General features: G+C 39.3%; 1 protein-coding gene across 1 annotated transcript; it reads right to left on the bottom strand.

Moving 5' to 3' along the window:
• Positions 1 to 418: 418 nt before the first annotated feature.
• Positions 419 to 4,551, bottom strand: LOC100020928 (C-C motif chemokine 4-like). Its single transcript, XM_007485500.3, has 3 exons — positions 4,380 to 4,551; positions 1,379 to 1,505; positions 419 to 607 (listed from the first exon to the last, which is right to left on the bottom strand). The coding sequence occupies exons 1-3, from the start codon at positions 4,447 to 4,449 to the stop codon at positions 508 to 510; spliced, it is 297 nt and encodes a 98-aa protein (XP_007485562.1). The 5' UTR covers positions 4,450 to 4,551; the 3' UTR covers positions 419 to 507.
• Between the last annotated feature and the right edge of the window lie 10,829 nt (positions 4,552 to 15,380).

The following is a 15,380-nucleotide window of genomic DNA, read 5'->3' as shown; positions in this document are numbered from 1 at the left end:
CTCTCAGGGAATGCCCAAGCGTGTCTGAATGGTGGATCTTCCACTTAAGATGTGTATAATCCTGGGTCTGTTATAATTCACACTGAATCTTCTTTACTCAGATCTTCATAGCCCAATCCCCCAGGTAGAATCGGAGGGAAGGGAAAGGAGGATTGTTGGGGCAAGAATAGAGAAAGGAAGTAAGAGGAGAGGGAGGGAAGGCCTGGGAAAAGTAGAGAAAAAGCAAATGGAGGAGGGAGAGATAGATGAAATTGCCTTGAGCCTAGGTCCGCCAAGTTCTTCCTCAAAAGAAATGCATCATCATCTCTTCCTTCCTTGTCCCTCATGAGATTGGAGAAATGACGTAAGACAAGGAGGGAAGGATATATTGGCATTGAGAATTGTAGGTGAGGTAAATGCAAGACATATCAACAAATAATTATTTTGAGAATAATTGTTTTAATAAGTTCAAAACAGTTTCATTTTTGAAATCATTTCTATTTTTCTCATCGGTAAATTTCAAAGAATTCAGCTTCCTCTGACTTTTGCTTCAAGGGAAGCCACATAAGTCTGGACCCATCGGCTGGAGGGGTCGGCACAGATTTGTAAACCTTTCCTGGTGATGAAGCTAAAACAGGAGAAGTAGGAAATAAAAGGTGAAAATATCAATCCAAGACTGCTCACCTCCAGGGTGACCCTTCAGATTTCTTGCTTTCTGTGCCCATCCTCCCCATGACCATTAATCCCAGACCATAGTCTCCAGGTAGATTTTTCAAAACCCCTGTCAATCCCTTTCACTGCTCCCTCTAAGACTTCCCAGCGTTGCCCTTAGAACACTTTCCCGAGTTCTCTTTCCTTATCATTTGTTTCTTTTAGAAAGAAGTCTAGGAGACAACTGAAGAGGGAGAGATTAGATTTGGAGTCAGAGAACATGGGTTCAAATCCAAGCTTTTCCCTTATTTCTTCTTACTCTCTGTATGGTCTTATATAAGTCACTTTTCTTTCCTGTACCTCAATTTCCTCCTCCATAAAAAAAGGTGAGGGAAGGGGGCAAGAGGGCGTCTGCAGTCCTTCCTATCTTTAAATCTGAGATCACAGGTGATCCTGCCTGTATCTCTGCAGGATGCAGCCCACTTCCTTGGCCAAAGTCCATTACTTCTGGGCAAAACCACTTTGGATTTTTTTTTTTTTTGAGACTTGGATTGCCATACTCTTGAATCTCTTTCCTTCCCTGAACTTAGAAAAGCCACAAAGTTGAGACATTTCCTTTGGTAGCCTTATTCTCCTGTGGAAATCTCCAGCCTCCCTGAAAGGCTGCTTCTCAATGGCAGACCCCCTCTTGCTCCTCTCCCCTTTCTCTTTTTTCCTTTAGATGTGGTCCATGCACCCATTTACTCACATGACTCCTGGCTGAGAGCACATCTCACTGGTATAAGTATAATCAACCACATGTCTCTTTGGAATCTTTAACTTTGTATAGGAGAAACAGCAGGTATGATTCTTTCTTGGACTCTCTACTCCTTCACCTGTAAGGAAAGGAGTAACATGACAATAAGGCTACTTCATCTGATTTGTCTGATCCTAGAGAGACCAGTGATAGAAGAGATGATTCTTATATCTGGAGGACCAAGGCTCATGCTTCCTCCTCTCCTTTTCCTCTATCTCCCTTATTTCTTCCTCCTGTGTCTTCCCTTTCCACCCTAGTTATTCTCTCCCCATTTCCGCCTTTTCTCTCCTTTCCCAACAATTCCTCTTTTTGTTTACTCAGAGGCTACCCCAGGGGATTGGTCAATGAGGATCTGGGCAGGGATGTTTCAATATGAGTTACAAGAAACCCAGGATATTACCCCTTAGAAAAGGAAGATCCATCACCCTCCTAGATATTCCCTTACATATTTCCTTGAGAGGGACCTGATGCATGAAAGAGAAAGGGAAGGCTTTGGTCTCACCCCAAAAGGACCTAAAGAACTTGACTGAGAAGTAGGAAAACCAGAGCTCCTTCTTTCTGTTTCTCAAGGCTAGGAGATCTTGAATAAATTATGCAGTCCCTCTGAAGCTCTATTCCCCAAGCTGTGAAATAAAGATGATTCTTCTGGTCTCATTTCAGAGTTGTTATTGATGTGGGAGTGGTGAAGTTAGGGTCTCATCTTGAAAATTTGAAGGCTCAGGCTGACTCCATAACAAGGGAACAAGCTTTATTATAAAAGAGTATAATAAGAGTATAAAGGTAGAGGGTTAGTTAGTGGGGAGTGGAAGGAAGGAAGGAAGGAAAATGGGAAAGACAGTGAGTATCCAAGGGGTTTTCAGGAATGTTTTTTATCTTGATTAGTTACTAAGGGAAGGGGTCTTTTGTTTGGGCTGTTGTTGCCCTGTCCAAGGAACTGATTTCACTTTACCCATCGTTCATCTTCGTCTGTGTGGCCCTACTCAAGATTCACTCTATTTGTCCAGTTGTGGGGATAAACCGCAATGTCAATGGGATACTAATGACATATGGGGATTGGTACTGTTTGAACCTAGTCCTATGGCACTGGGAAACTGAACCACCCATCCAGGACCTCCAACCAAGAGCCTAGGTTATGTCTAAAGACTGATATGAGGAGTTTTCTCATAATTGTAAACATAAGCAATCCATATGTCTTCCCTGAAAGGTGGCCCCATACTGATCAACTAGTTGTTGTTTCCATGTTCTTTTGATTGTACCTACTTGTCAGGGTTAGTGGGACACTTCAGCCCACATCATTATGAGGTCATTAAAGACAAACCTGTATGTTTCTGGGTTAGAATGCCTCCTGTCAGTGGGAAAACAGCTGTCATCTGCCTTGGGCTAAAAAGTATTTTTAGAAAGCAATAATCCTTTGATTTCCCTGCCTTTTCTTCATACATTTCTTTGATGCCATCAGGGGACAGAGTGAGGCCTGGGACTTTTAAGGTTTTCTGTCTGTAAAAGTCCTCTCTTTTATAGATTAAAATACTGAAGCCCAGAGTGGAAAAATAACCAGGGAGTGAGTAATGGAGTAACAGAGCCAGGTTCTCTTCTGATTCGTAAGCGAGCATCCTTGTGATAGTCCCAGCTGTCTCTCCTTGATTCTCCAAAATTCTCCAAAATAATTTTGTATTTGTAACAAAGTGAGGACTGCCCCAATCCCCCAGCCTCCTCTCTGGTCCCTGATGGGTCGTCTTTCACTTCAGTTTTTCAGCTATGATGGTGGTCCATGACTCTCAGTCAGAGTGACCAGGAGAAGGGTCTTCTTTTGGAGAGGGACTGTCTGGAGTTTTGAGTTTATCATGATTGGGAGCTCCTGATGTGAAGACTCCCTCAACTGATATAGTGTAGCAACTATCTCACTTGTTATGTTAGAGAGATTGCTGGGGGCAAAACAATGTACCCATGGTCCCATAGCTAGTATAAACCAGAAGCAGGACTGGAACTCAAAGCTTTAGGATGAGTATGACTGAAAATATGGACTCTTCTTTTCTGAGAGAGGCTTGGGATCCCAAAGGTAATCTGTGAGTTTCATCTTTATTCAGCAGAAGAAGGTTTCTAATACTCTGAATGGACTCTTCATGGTGGACTTTTGGGAAGGCATGGATGGACAAGAGTCTTACAGAATAGGGATACATGAATGGGTGGGTATCACTGTTATTAGATAGTGTTCCCCTATCAGGAAGATCACAGATCCAGTAGGATCCAGGATAACACTTTCATAGAGAGCATCTAATTTGCTCCTTATCACAAACCCATGAGATAGCTATCACAGAAATTTTTATTCCCATTTTACAGAAGAAATCTAAGTTCTGAGAGGTTGTTTATAGTTACACAGTGATGGGACTAGGATGCAAATTCACACAAAGCCTTTAATTCTAAAGCCTCTGGCTTAGTCTCTATATATGATAAGAATAGTCTCAAGTAGTGAATAAAATCCTGATGAAAACAGAGTCCATTTTGGCCCATTTCTTTGACTCTGTTATGTTAAGCATCAACCCAATCATCCTAGTCTCTAGCCAAGGGAAAGCATTTCAATCACCTGTACCTGCTGTACTCTTCTTTTCCCTATTTATAATTCTACTAGAACACAGAGCAGCCTGAACCTGTCCCCAGGAAGCTCCTGCCCCCTGATCAGAGTATCTATAGCCTATGCCCTCCCACATATCTTAAGAATTGACTGGTCCATTTCTTGTCACTTTCTTGAAAACCAAAGATTTGAATTTAGAGGATAATGGGAGAAATATCCCCCCCCCCTTCCCCAAATGGAAATGACAGCATAGTCCCTACAGGAACATCCCTACTTATGAAGTAGACCCAGAACTCCAGAGGAATAATTGATTGCTACAGTTCTCATTGATAGCTCTCACATTCCTGATTTCCTACAATTCAAAAGGAAAAAAAAATTACTCACTATTTGGAGATCCCAAACAGATGCCAGATATGGAAAGGAAAAAGATGGCGAGGACCGTCAAGGAGGCCATGGTCCTTGGAGATGGGAAGACAAACACTTTCAGGAAGAGACCCAGAGCTCTAAGGATGCCTGTTCTGACTGCCTTGACCCCAGGCTCAGACTCTCTCTTTAAGGGCAGGAGATGACTAAGAAGGAACAATACTAAGCAATTTCTCAAAATAGACTCAAACTTGATTCTTCAGAAATGCCAATGGTGGCACAATCTTCTTGGAATAGGAGAAGTGAGATTGGAATGAAGAGGAAGCAATGAACTGAATTATTTTCTATCCATCCTCCCAACCCAATTCCCATCCTCTCTGTAGTGGGGCAGAACTCAAGCCAAAGAGTTCTTGCTGAGTAAGCATTTCAGTAAACTCTTTGTTTAAAAGAAATCTCTTGCTCAATTGTGTGCCATGAATGTTATTAATCACTAATGTATTCTGCCACTTTCATAAACAAGAAAAAATAAAGAACCAAATGGTTGTTAAATCATTGTCTGGTGGGATGATTGAGAGCAACAGAATGAGAGAGACTGAGGTCCTTTTTTGCTCTTTATTAAAAGGAGGCTCTAGTTGTATGAGTGGAATAAGGAGAAGGGTCCCCTATTTGGGTGCCCAAGAGGGAGATTCTAAGCAATCCAGTTGATAGATGCTCAGTCGCCACTCAGGAGAGCATCAACCTCAATCAGGGATGAAGCTGGCTTTGCAGTTACTGAATCAGATTTCTGGTTTCAACTGGAAGGATTTTTTGCATCCCAAACCAGACCTTACCAGTTCTGGCCTTTGGCATTTGATAACTATGATGCTATGAGCTAGGCATAGGATGCACCCCTTGGACCGTTATTTCACAAACTGCCAGGCATAGTCTCTCTGTTTGTTTATTTTTATTTATTTATTTTTCCAATGTGAACATGTTACAGATAGTGCCCAATAGGACTTAGCTCCAAATTTCTTTATACAGGAGAGGTGGGTGCTCTGCCTGCCTTATAGTGGTCTATGAAAGTTGCCCCCACCCCTTTACATTTGGGAACACTCATAACATTCACTTGTGGGACACTTGCATTAGATATTGTCGTAGTAGAATTGGAGTGGTACGAACCGTAGAAGCAATTCTGGGAATAGATGAAGAATTAGAAGAATGAATAGGAGTAGTACTGGGGTGAGCCCAAAGAATGTAAGAATGTCAAGGACTGGTATCAGTTTTGGTGAAGAGCCCAGGCTTACTGGCAGAGTTCGTGATTATTCTAAACAAGGCAATCCCGGCTGACTTTCTGGTCCCATGTCTATCCTGCCACACTGACTGTGCTTCCCCCAGGTTTCCGCCTTCCATCCTGGGGCCATGATTTCTTGGATTTTGAGAGTTCAGGTCTGGAAGGCTCCAGATTCATCAGGCTGTGTACTCAGGCTATCTTCTTGCCTTGGTGCATTGCTTGTCCACCATGCATTTCCACCTCATGATCTGAGAACAGTAATATTTAATACTACCATTTCTGTAAATATTTAACAACTGGTTGGAGTGGGGAGGGTGGGCATAAGAACTTTTAACCTTAAATCTACATTAACATTTTCTCTAGCACATTCTTAAATCTAGATAATCAAGAGAACAAGAAAGCAAGCCCTAATTCATAGCATTTTGCTGATTTCTTAGGTATAAAAGCTGACTTGAAAATTTAACAATCAGCTGTCTAGCAGGAAGTCTGGACGACTGCTTGTTGGGTAGGATGTAAATGGGACTTTTTTTCTGACTAACTAGATATCTACTCTGAGGTCCCTTACAACTATGCTTCTTTATATTTTCCAGTTGTCAAGTACTGTGCTCCTTTAGTCAAGATCATCATACTTTTGATATCTCAGTGGAGCCGGGATCTTATTGAGGGGAACATCCTCTAAAGTGATAAAGCCTGCAAACATTCCCATCTTGGTCTTGTGTCTGTATCCTTCCAAAAAATCTTCAATACATGACATCCAACCAATGTGGAAATACATTCAAAGAATTATAAAACTTTTGAACCAGTAATCCTGCTATTAAATTTATTTTCTAAGGTGATCAAAGAAAAAGGAAAAGAAAGCCTATGTTCTAAAATATTAGTAACATCTCTCTTTGTGGTTCAAAAGAAGTAGAAATTGAAGGGATGTCAATCAATTGGAGAATGGCTGAACAAGTGTGATGGAATTCTATTGTGCCAACAGAAATGACAAACAAGATCACAAAAATACCTGGAAAGACTTAAATCAAGTGATGTAAAGTAAAATGAGCAAAACCAGGTGAGCACTGTACACAAAAATAGCAATAATGTCTGATCAACTGTGAATGAATCAACTATTATCAACAAGGCAAGGATTCAGGATCATTCCAAAGAACTCATGATGAAAAAGGATACCCACCACCACAGAAGGAATAGATGGAGTCTGAATGCAGATGGAAATGTGCCATTCTTCACTTTATTTCATCTGTAAATTTTTCTCTAGTATAAGGAATACCTGGCTTATTTCATGTCATGACAAATAGGGAAATATGTATTATATGATCATATATGTACAGCCTATATCATATTACTTGTTTTCTTGGGGAGGGAAAATGGGGGAAGGGAGGGAGAAAAAATTCCTCTATCCATACAATTTGTGGAAGCAGCTGGTGGTTTTCCTCTATTCTTTTAACACTTTATAGGCACCATCCATTATTTCTCATGACAGGAACAGGATCCTTTCCCAATCACATATCTCTTTGTTGATGTCTTTTTTATATTTCAAGTAACAAATATTTTAAAATTAATCTATTCTTCCTATTGCCTGTCTCCTCACTGAACAAATCCAAACAAATCCATAAAATAAATCTCTTAATATATAACTGGACAAACTATTTGCCATTTAGCCATGTTTGAAAGTGTATGTATATTTCTGAATTTTGAATTCAGATAGTGAGTGATCATGATCTTCATTTTTTTGGAGCTGTGGTTTACATTGTGTATTAAACTCTGGAGATACAAAGACAAAGAATGAAAAAACCTCTATCTTCAGGAAGTTTAAACATTCTATCAGGCGAGACAACAAATGCATATTTTAAGATGTGCAGAATAAATATAATGTATTGGCTGTGTGTTCCTGGGCAAGTCACTTTACCTGCCAATGCCCTGGGCAATTGATAACATAGTGGAAAGAGTCTACTCTGAAGTCAGAGAACTATGGTTCAAATCCCAGCTCTGCCACTTACTGAGTATCCCTGGGAAAATCATTTAGTCTATCTAGCCTAATCCTCATCAGCAAAATGAGGAATTGGACTGGTTGGTTGCTGAGGTCTCTTCCAGGTTTCAAGCTTCAAGTCTTATGATTCCAATTTGGAGAGTAGTTGCCTGAGGAAGTTCCTTCACTGGCAATTCCCAGAAGTGATTTTCAGTGCCCAGGCAAACAAATCCATCTTCTGCAATGTCTGAGTGTACGTCATTGTCGGTCACAGGCTCCAGACTATTTAACTTCCTTTTATTAAATTTTAGATCACTTATAGTTGATCTGAGTCAAGCCTGGCCTTCAGCACCTGAATACAGATAAGAACAGTCAAAGGCAGAAGGTGTCGGATGCTGAAAGAGAGAGAGAGGAAATGTACAACTTTTCCCGTTGGATTCTCTCTCACCAGTGGCAGATGGATGGATAAAGAGGGTAGAGAACTCCATCTAGATAGATACTGGTTGCAGATAAGTTGCTCTGAATTTTAGGCAGCCAGGCAATCACCCTCACCCCCCTTAGGGGTTGGAAAGGCAATTCAATTCAACAAATTATATTCAAAAACTCCCTAGAAGGTCCTCAGGCTGAGGCTGCTAAGTGGTATAATGAATAGAGTACTGGGACTGGAAGCAGGAAGGCTTGAGTTCAAATTCAGCTCCAGATACTTACTAGCTATGTGACCTTGGATGAGCCTTTTAATCTTTGTTTACTTTAGTTTCCTCATCTATAAAATGAGGATAGTAATAGTATCTGCTTCCCAGGGTTGCTATACGAAGCAAGAGAAATAATAATTGTAAAGTACTTAGCACAGTGTCTGACACATAGCAAGCATTATATAAATGCTTTCCTTCTCTTATCTCTTTCTTTTTTTACTATCTTCATTTAATTTCTGACAGGGAAGGGTCCTGACTTTTCATCAAAACTAGAATCAAACTCAAGTTTATTTTAGAAACTAGACATATGATGATTGGGCATGTTGACTCTAAACAATCACCCTAGTGCAAATATCAATAATATGGAAATGGTTCTTGATCAATGACACACACATGTAAAACCCAGTGTAATTACTCATTGGATATGGGAGGGTGGTGGGAGTTGGTCAGGGAAAGAACATGACTCTTGTAATCATGTAAAAACATTCTAAATTAATTAATTAAATAAACTTAATTATGGGGAAGCTAGGTAGCACAGTGAATAGTGTCAGGTTTGAAGTTGGAAGGACTTGGGTTCAAATCTGCTCAGATCCTTCTTACCTGTGTGATTCTGGGCAAGTCACTTAACCCTAATTGTCTAGACCTTACTATTCTTCTGCCTTATTAAAAAATCCAGATTTCTTCTGCATAACATTTAACATTTGTGTAGAGTTGCTTTTTTGGGGGGGGGTTGAGGAGTGGGGGGAAGTGGAGGGGCTGAGTGCATACCTTAGAGTTGTACTGGTTTTCCTGTTTTAGCTAAATGGCAATCTTTGGACCCAGGTCTCTCTAGGGTTGGCTAAGCACTGGCTGACTTCTTTGGAAGATGGAGTTCTTGAAGCAGAAACACACTGTAATGTCTGGTTCTGGCTCCGATTCCATCGAGGACACACACACATGGTAATGCAACACACAAGAGGTACTTTATTAACCAAACTATAGCTTGGGGCTCAGCACCAAGAGTGCTGGCTCTGAGTCTGTGATTTGCAGGCTTTTTATACACTTTTAGGGTAGCGGGAATACAGAGGAATTCCTGGGGTGGGTGGGGGAGTGAACAGGAACTCCTGGGGCTGGGGTCCTTATCAGTTCCTGGCATATGTCAGGAAGGGGAAGGACAAGAACTCCTGGAGTCAGGGTCTTTATGGTTCCTTTTAATATGGTCTGGCTGATGACCTAAGTCAGGTCAGGGAAACCTGTGACAACATATCCTTGTGAACCTACATAAATAAGGATATGTCATTTTTAGATCTTGGGATAAGGGGCCCATTATGGTATCATCTGGAGGGCAAGTTCCCATAATATCAATCTGTTTCTTCATCCCCCACTTCTTTTAGGACCATGAGTAATCTTACTCATGGGTACAGTATTCTCAAAGGGGCATGGATGTCGTTTAGGGGCAGGTATTGCTACCTTAGGACCATGAGTGGACAAAGCCACAAGTCCACGTGGATTTGTGAAAGAGCTGAATCCCTAACTAGACCTTTGTGATCTGCATAAAAACAGTATCCTTCTCCTAGAGCAGCACAGAGTCCACCCTGCTGGAGGGCACACAACCATTGGGCACCTTTGGGTGGGAGGAGGTATTTACTGTTGCTAGGAGTCACAAGGATGTAAGGGATCAGAAGAATTTCCCTGAAAATAGTCTGCCCAAGTTTCTGGGGATACAATCCCCATGTCATCTCCCCTCTCTCCAAATATCTAAGGGAAAAGGGATGATGGTCTCGGTATTCTGTAGCTTCTTCACAGCTGAGAATGGGTTGTAGAGTTGTCCCTGCTTACTGTTAGGAGAGAGAGGTATTGACTAAAGGCAATGTCCAGGGTTTCAGGGGCTTCTCCTCAGTGAATGCCTGGGTCCTAGGTAGGTGGGGATCAGCTTGGAGATCTGAAGGATGTCCAGCCACTGCTTCCTCTGATTGGCAGACAGGTCACAAGGGGAAGAATCAGTACATATTTGCATCTTAGCCAACAGACTTCTTCAGAAATCATTTTCTGACAGGAACAGATCCCTTTAGAATTTGGATTCTTGAGTTGATTGCAGAGTTGGTATGTGATGTTTCTATTAAAGAAAAATCCTTTTGCAAAGTACACATTAACTATAGGCACCTATAAACACTTGAGTAACAATATTTTACAGATGTATTCCTTTATCCCAGATTCTGGGGGAAATTCAAGAAATCTTTGAGCTATATTTCCAAGCTCAAGATCCAAACTTCAACTGCGGTAAATTAAGGCTACAAATACAAGCCATCTATGAATAAACTTCACCTAATTTTCAAATTATGTTCCCTAACAATTTATGAATTTTCAATTATTAAGGTTGTTTGAGGAAATGGAAACTTTAATTTCACAATTTGCATTATGTGCTGATTATGGGAATTAGTCACCAAGCAGAATATTTCCTCATGTCCCAAAGGACACAGTGAGTGGCTTCACATGTAGGTCAAAGCTATCACCGGCTCATGCCATCATTGTAATTAATAGCCTGAATGGTCAGAAAAGGTTCATTTCCAGGTGAGACCAGAACATGACTCTGTAACCATCCCAGGACTTTCTCTGTCCTTGGTATGCTTTGTCACCATAAAATCCCAGAAGCCTTCTTAGCTTTTAAAGACAAGTCTCACCCACTTTGGCTGAGAGAGATTCTGCTTATCAGCAATAAGAATTTCCATAGATCTCAAACAAGCTTTTCTGGTCATTTACCCTCTCTAGGGATTCCTTAAAGCCTATGAGTCTACATTATAGTAGTTATTCTTACATATTTTGACAATAATTTACATATCACACTTTAGTCACAAAACCTGAAATAAAGAACATGGAGTGCTGAATTGAGTAGATCGATAGGAATATAAATCAGGGTTGTATCATCTCTTGGACCTAGGCCATCTGAGAGACTAAGACAAGGCCATACAAGAATCACTTCAGGGTAACTGTCCAGAGAAATTAAAGAATCATTATGTGATTTTTCCACAAAACCTACATCAATTCTATATATTATCCCTAAGTTAAGGATCCAATTATGAGAGCAGAACATCTATCTGTTCTCTTTTATCTCCCTATGTGTCTCCTTCTTCCTCCCTCCCTCCCTCCATCCATCCCTCTCTCTCCCTCCCTCCCTCCTCCCTCTCTTCCTCTCTCTCTCTCTCTCTCTCTCTCTCTCTCTCTCTCTCTCTCTCTCTCTCTAACAAAATCAATGGTACAGGTTTATAATGAGCTTATGTTTACATCCAAACAATACTTAAACACATATTTTAGCAGCATCTCACATAAAATTCTGAGCAAGCATATTTCACATATATGCCATTTTTAACATCCTACCCACTCCTTGGCTACTATGTGCCACAAATATCTTTATACAGATCAAAAATGTAATCAGAATATCAACCAACATATTCCCAAAGTTCATGTGATATATAACTTATCAATTACATATCACTCAACTCATTTTATCACTCTGGACCTGGAATGTTTGCATTAAGATTCCACAGCTTCAAACAAGCTTTTTGGTCAGACAAGGCTGGCAATATTTGCTTGCTTGAACACCTTAAAGCCTCCAATTTAGTTTTCTTTTAGCTCAAAATATTGCTATATTCCTGATTAAATTCCATCAACATTATTACAATTATATCTATTTCATACTAGAATTTATAGTATCAGTTGGTATCTCTATTCATTACTATTATTGCAGTGGAGCACTTCATAAAACAAATCCAGACACCCCAAAATTCAATGATTAACTTATATAGATAGGTTATAAGATATAAAGTTATTTCCTTTCACATACAGGATCTTATTTGACAATCAAACAAACCTTATCCCAAACATAGTTAGGTGAGGTCAGTGATGAGTGGACAATCCTTAGGTTATTCAGGGATTGGTTACTTTCACATGTACTCAATCACTTCTCCCTAGTTAGCTACCTGTTACCTGGCATTCCAGCCTGACCTCTTTGATATTCCTGAAGTTCCTTTTGTTTCCCGACCTTCCTAATTCTCATCCTTCAGCTAATTAGAGTCTAGTCTGTGGCCTGCAAAAACTGCTTGACCTCCTGAGGGGGAGGGGGCTGGGTCTGTTTCCTAAAAAAAACCTAGGAAGGGATAGATCTGCTTTATCTACTTCAATTTAATTATTTTCTCTTATTGGGACTACTTCATTATTTCTTCTGGCTTCCCCTCTTTACCATTATTGTAAGTAGAGGAAAGGCACTATTTGGAATTGTATTTAATCCTCATGACAAGCCCTCTTGATTTCAGGGCTGGTTAAATTTGTCTTGTTAAGGACATACAGTGTGTATATCATATACTCTTAAATTATTTTAGATGGAAAACTTAATTCTCTCTAAAATACAAATGCACACATAATTTGTATTCACTCCATTACTCATTTCCAGCATTTGGTATCTGAATACATGTTCATCTCTAGATCACAAATTCCTTTCTATGCATTTTGCACATTAAAAAAAATAATTCATATAACTTTGATCAAAGACAACACTATTTAAAAATTTCCTCCTTTGTAAAATACTCAATTATTAAATCCCATGCACAGATTAACCACTTTAAAAACTTCCTGTGTGCCACGATTTCTAGTTCTGACAGCACACACGTTAAAATAACATCTGGTTTGAAAAATCACACGTTTTAAATTCTAGAATAAGTTCCTTTCAACAACATAACAACTTTTTTTTAAAAGACTTTTACATCTATAAAGTAGCCAGTACAATTTCTGTCCTTATAGAATAAACATTTCCTCCCTGGGTCAGGCTGGCTATCAATCACATTTAGACAATTCTCAAATTCACTGAAACCATTATGCATTGCAAGACCTAACAAAACAAACCTGTAACCATGAGCTTTTGTGCTCAATAAAAATCTGGCAACATTTCACATTTAACTGACAAATAGTAATACATGAAATTACATTTGTACCATATCAAAATCATTAGCAATCCTCCCAAGTTGCATACATCAACCCTAAGAATTAGTTTTAAGTGAAAATTGCTAATTGAGGAGTAAAAATCTCCCCTTTTGTGCTCTGGATTTTTCTTTTTCACTCCCTTGGGGGCCCATCCAAAGGAAGAAAGAGGAAAAAAAATCATTGAACAGGTAATTGCTTTTGTCCTCTGTTGAGGATTTTTGGAAGTTTAATCTTGCATCTCCTCCATTTTTACATAGAGAAGAGACTGTGACAGAAACATACAACTTTGTGGCAAGCATGCTTTGAAAGGAAAAAAAATCAGTGTTTTAGGATCCATTCTTAAGAAGAAATATTTGCAGGAAGAAAATTCATTAAAACAGTTTCAGTGTACTTGGGGAAGCTGTGATGAGCTAAGCTATCTGATTGGCTGAGCTGACATTCTTGTTCCCTAGCTATCTCTGAACTGATCTATCAAAAACTGACTATTTAAAAAAATTATAATTTCTAACAAAATGCTCTTATAGTATCCGGACAAAACTATCTGCTCCCAATAGGGTTGGAGGTGAGCTTTCCTGAGACTGGCTGGTTTTCTCAAGGAAGGAACTTGTAAATCCCATCCTATTCAGACTCTCTCTCCTGCTTAGGAGCTTGCCCAGCCCTTCCCCCATAGTCTGCCCCATTGGGAAGCAATTGAGGGAGCAGGGAACAGCCACTACAAAAGAAATTCCCCTCTGCATCTTAAACTATTTTTGCCTCTTTCTTTGTTTCATTTAGCCACATAAAAACAACAAAGACTCAACAGAGACCTATAGGACACACTCTCTCACACATTCATACAGTTTTGTCCAAATACAGAAAGACACACGAGACAAACAGTAAAAGCCAGAAGACAAACAACAGAGACAGGGACTTTCAATAGGTCTCGGGGCAGGCAAGAGTACACCCCCCCCTTCTTTACCTAAAATTCTTCTCAAAAGGAATTTAAACTTTGCAATTTAAATAATGATATTTTTTACATTCCCCCTTTAAGAGGGTGATTAAAAAAAAAGGATCACTTAGGGATGCATGGCTGAGGTATGAGGTATATGAGATATTAAAAAGATATCAGAAAAATAAAAAAAGAAAGATTTCTGGATGAAAATATAGACTATCAAAGTCTTATGTGTAAAAATTCCAAGTAAAAAGAAAAATAAATGTATAACAGGTCCTTCAATCAGGGCCCAATTAAAATGATCGAAGCAATGATGCATTGACCCAGTCAGTGGCCAGGACTACAGAAAGGTACCACATTATGGAAGGCAGAAAAGGGAACCAGATTATAGAAGCCAAGTAGGAGCCAAGTTTGCGGATACTAGTCTGTGAGTATCTTCAGGGTGAGTGTGGACACAAGGAAGGCCTACATCTTAACATAAGTCAAGTGTCGCAACCCCAAGTCTCACACTAGGTTCAAGACCTTTGTATTGGCCAAAAGTGCATCAATCCATCCTGGATTGGCTTTTCTTTGGCTCTGTGCAATGGCTCTTGTGTGTATATCTTGTCCTGGAATCAGACAGAATCATTAAGCAAAGTCCCATAATTTATTTAAATAATTAGTGGCATCGTTTTTATAGTCACAAGCTTTTTAGGGCATGCATTAGCAAATGTATCTTAAACTTGTAGTACTGCAAAAATCAAAAAGTTAAAGAAAATCTTAATGCTGGTGACATGTGCTTCAAATATAAAAAGGAGAGAAAAATAAAAAAAAAACCTGAAAAAGTATATTGCACATGCAAGAAAAATATAATAATAAAAGAGCTTTAAAAAATAAAAATGTAGTTTATAATCATTGACACTCTGTGTCAGCTAAGAAAATATAGAATACAAGGCTTTCTCACCAAAAATGAGATCCATTTCCTCTTAATATCTGGCCATGATCACTGTGAGTAGAAGGCAAATGAATTGAACAAGGTTAACAATTTTTCATTTCTAAAAATACAGTAGTACAAATATGTAGATATCAATATCCCCAAAATTCTCAATAGCCCAATTAATTACAATAGCAAACAAACACACTATCATATTTCACATAAGTTGCTGTATGGCATTTTATTTTATTTTATTTTATTTTTTTTAATTTTAAACATTATTTTTTAAATTTT

The sequence above is a fragment of the Monodelphis domestica genome, chromosome 2 (assembly GCF_027887165.1).
Source record: "Monodelphis domestica isolate mMonDom1 chromosome 2, mMonDom1.pri, whole genome shotgun sequence".
NCBI classification, from domain to species: Eukaryota; Metazoa; Chordata; class Mammalia; order Didelphimorphia; family Didelphidae; genus Monodelphis; species Monodelphis domestica.
Note: the sequence above shows the minus strand (reverse complement) of the source record. Positions and strands in the feature narration are given on the sequence as shown.

Coding starts and splice junctions, on each gene's coding strand:
- LOC100020928 (XM_007485500.3), bottom strand. CDS start 4,449: ATGGCCTCCTTGACGGTCCTCGCCATCTTTTTCCTTTCCATATCTGGC. Junction 1,506..4,379: donor CTGTTTGGGATCTCCAAATA/GTGAGTAATTTT, acceptor CTTTCCTTACAG/GTGAAGGAGTAGAGAGTCCA. Junction 608..1,378: donor TGCTCTCAGCCAGGAGTCAT/GTGAGTAAATGG, acceptor CTCCTGTTTTAG/CTTCATCACCAGGAAAGGTT.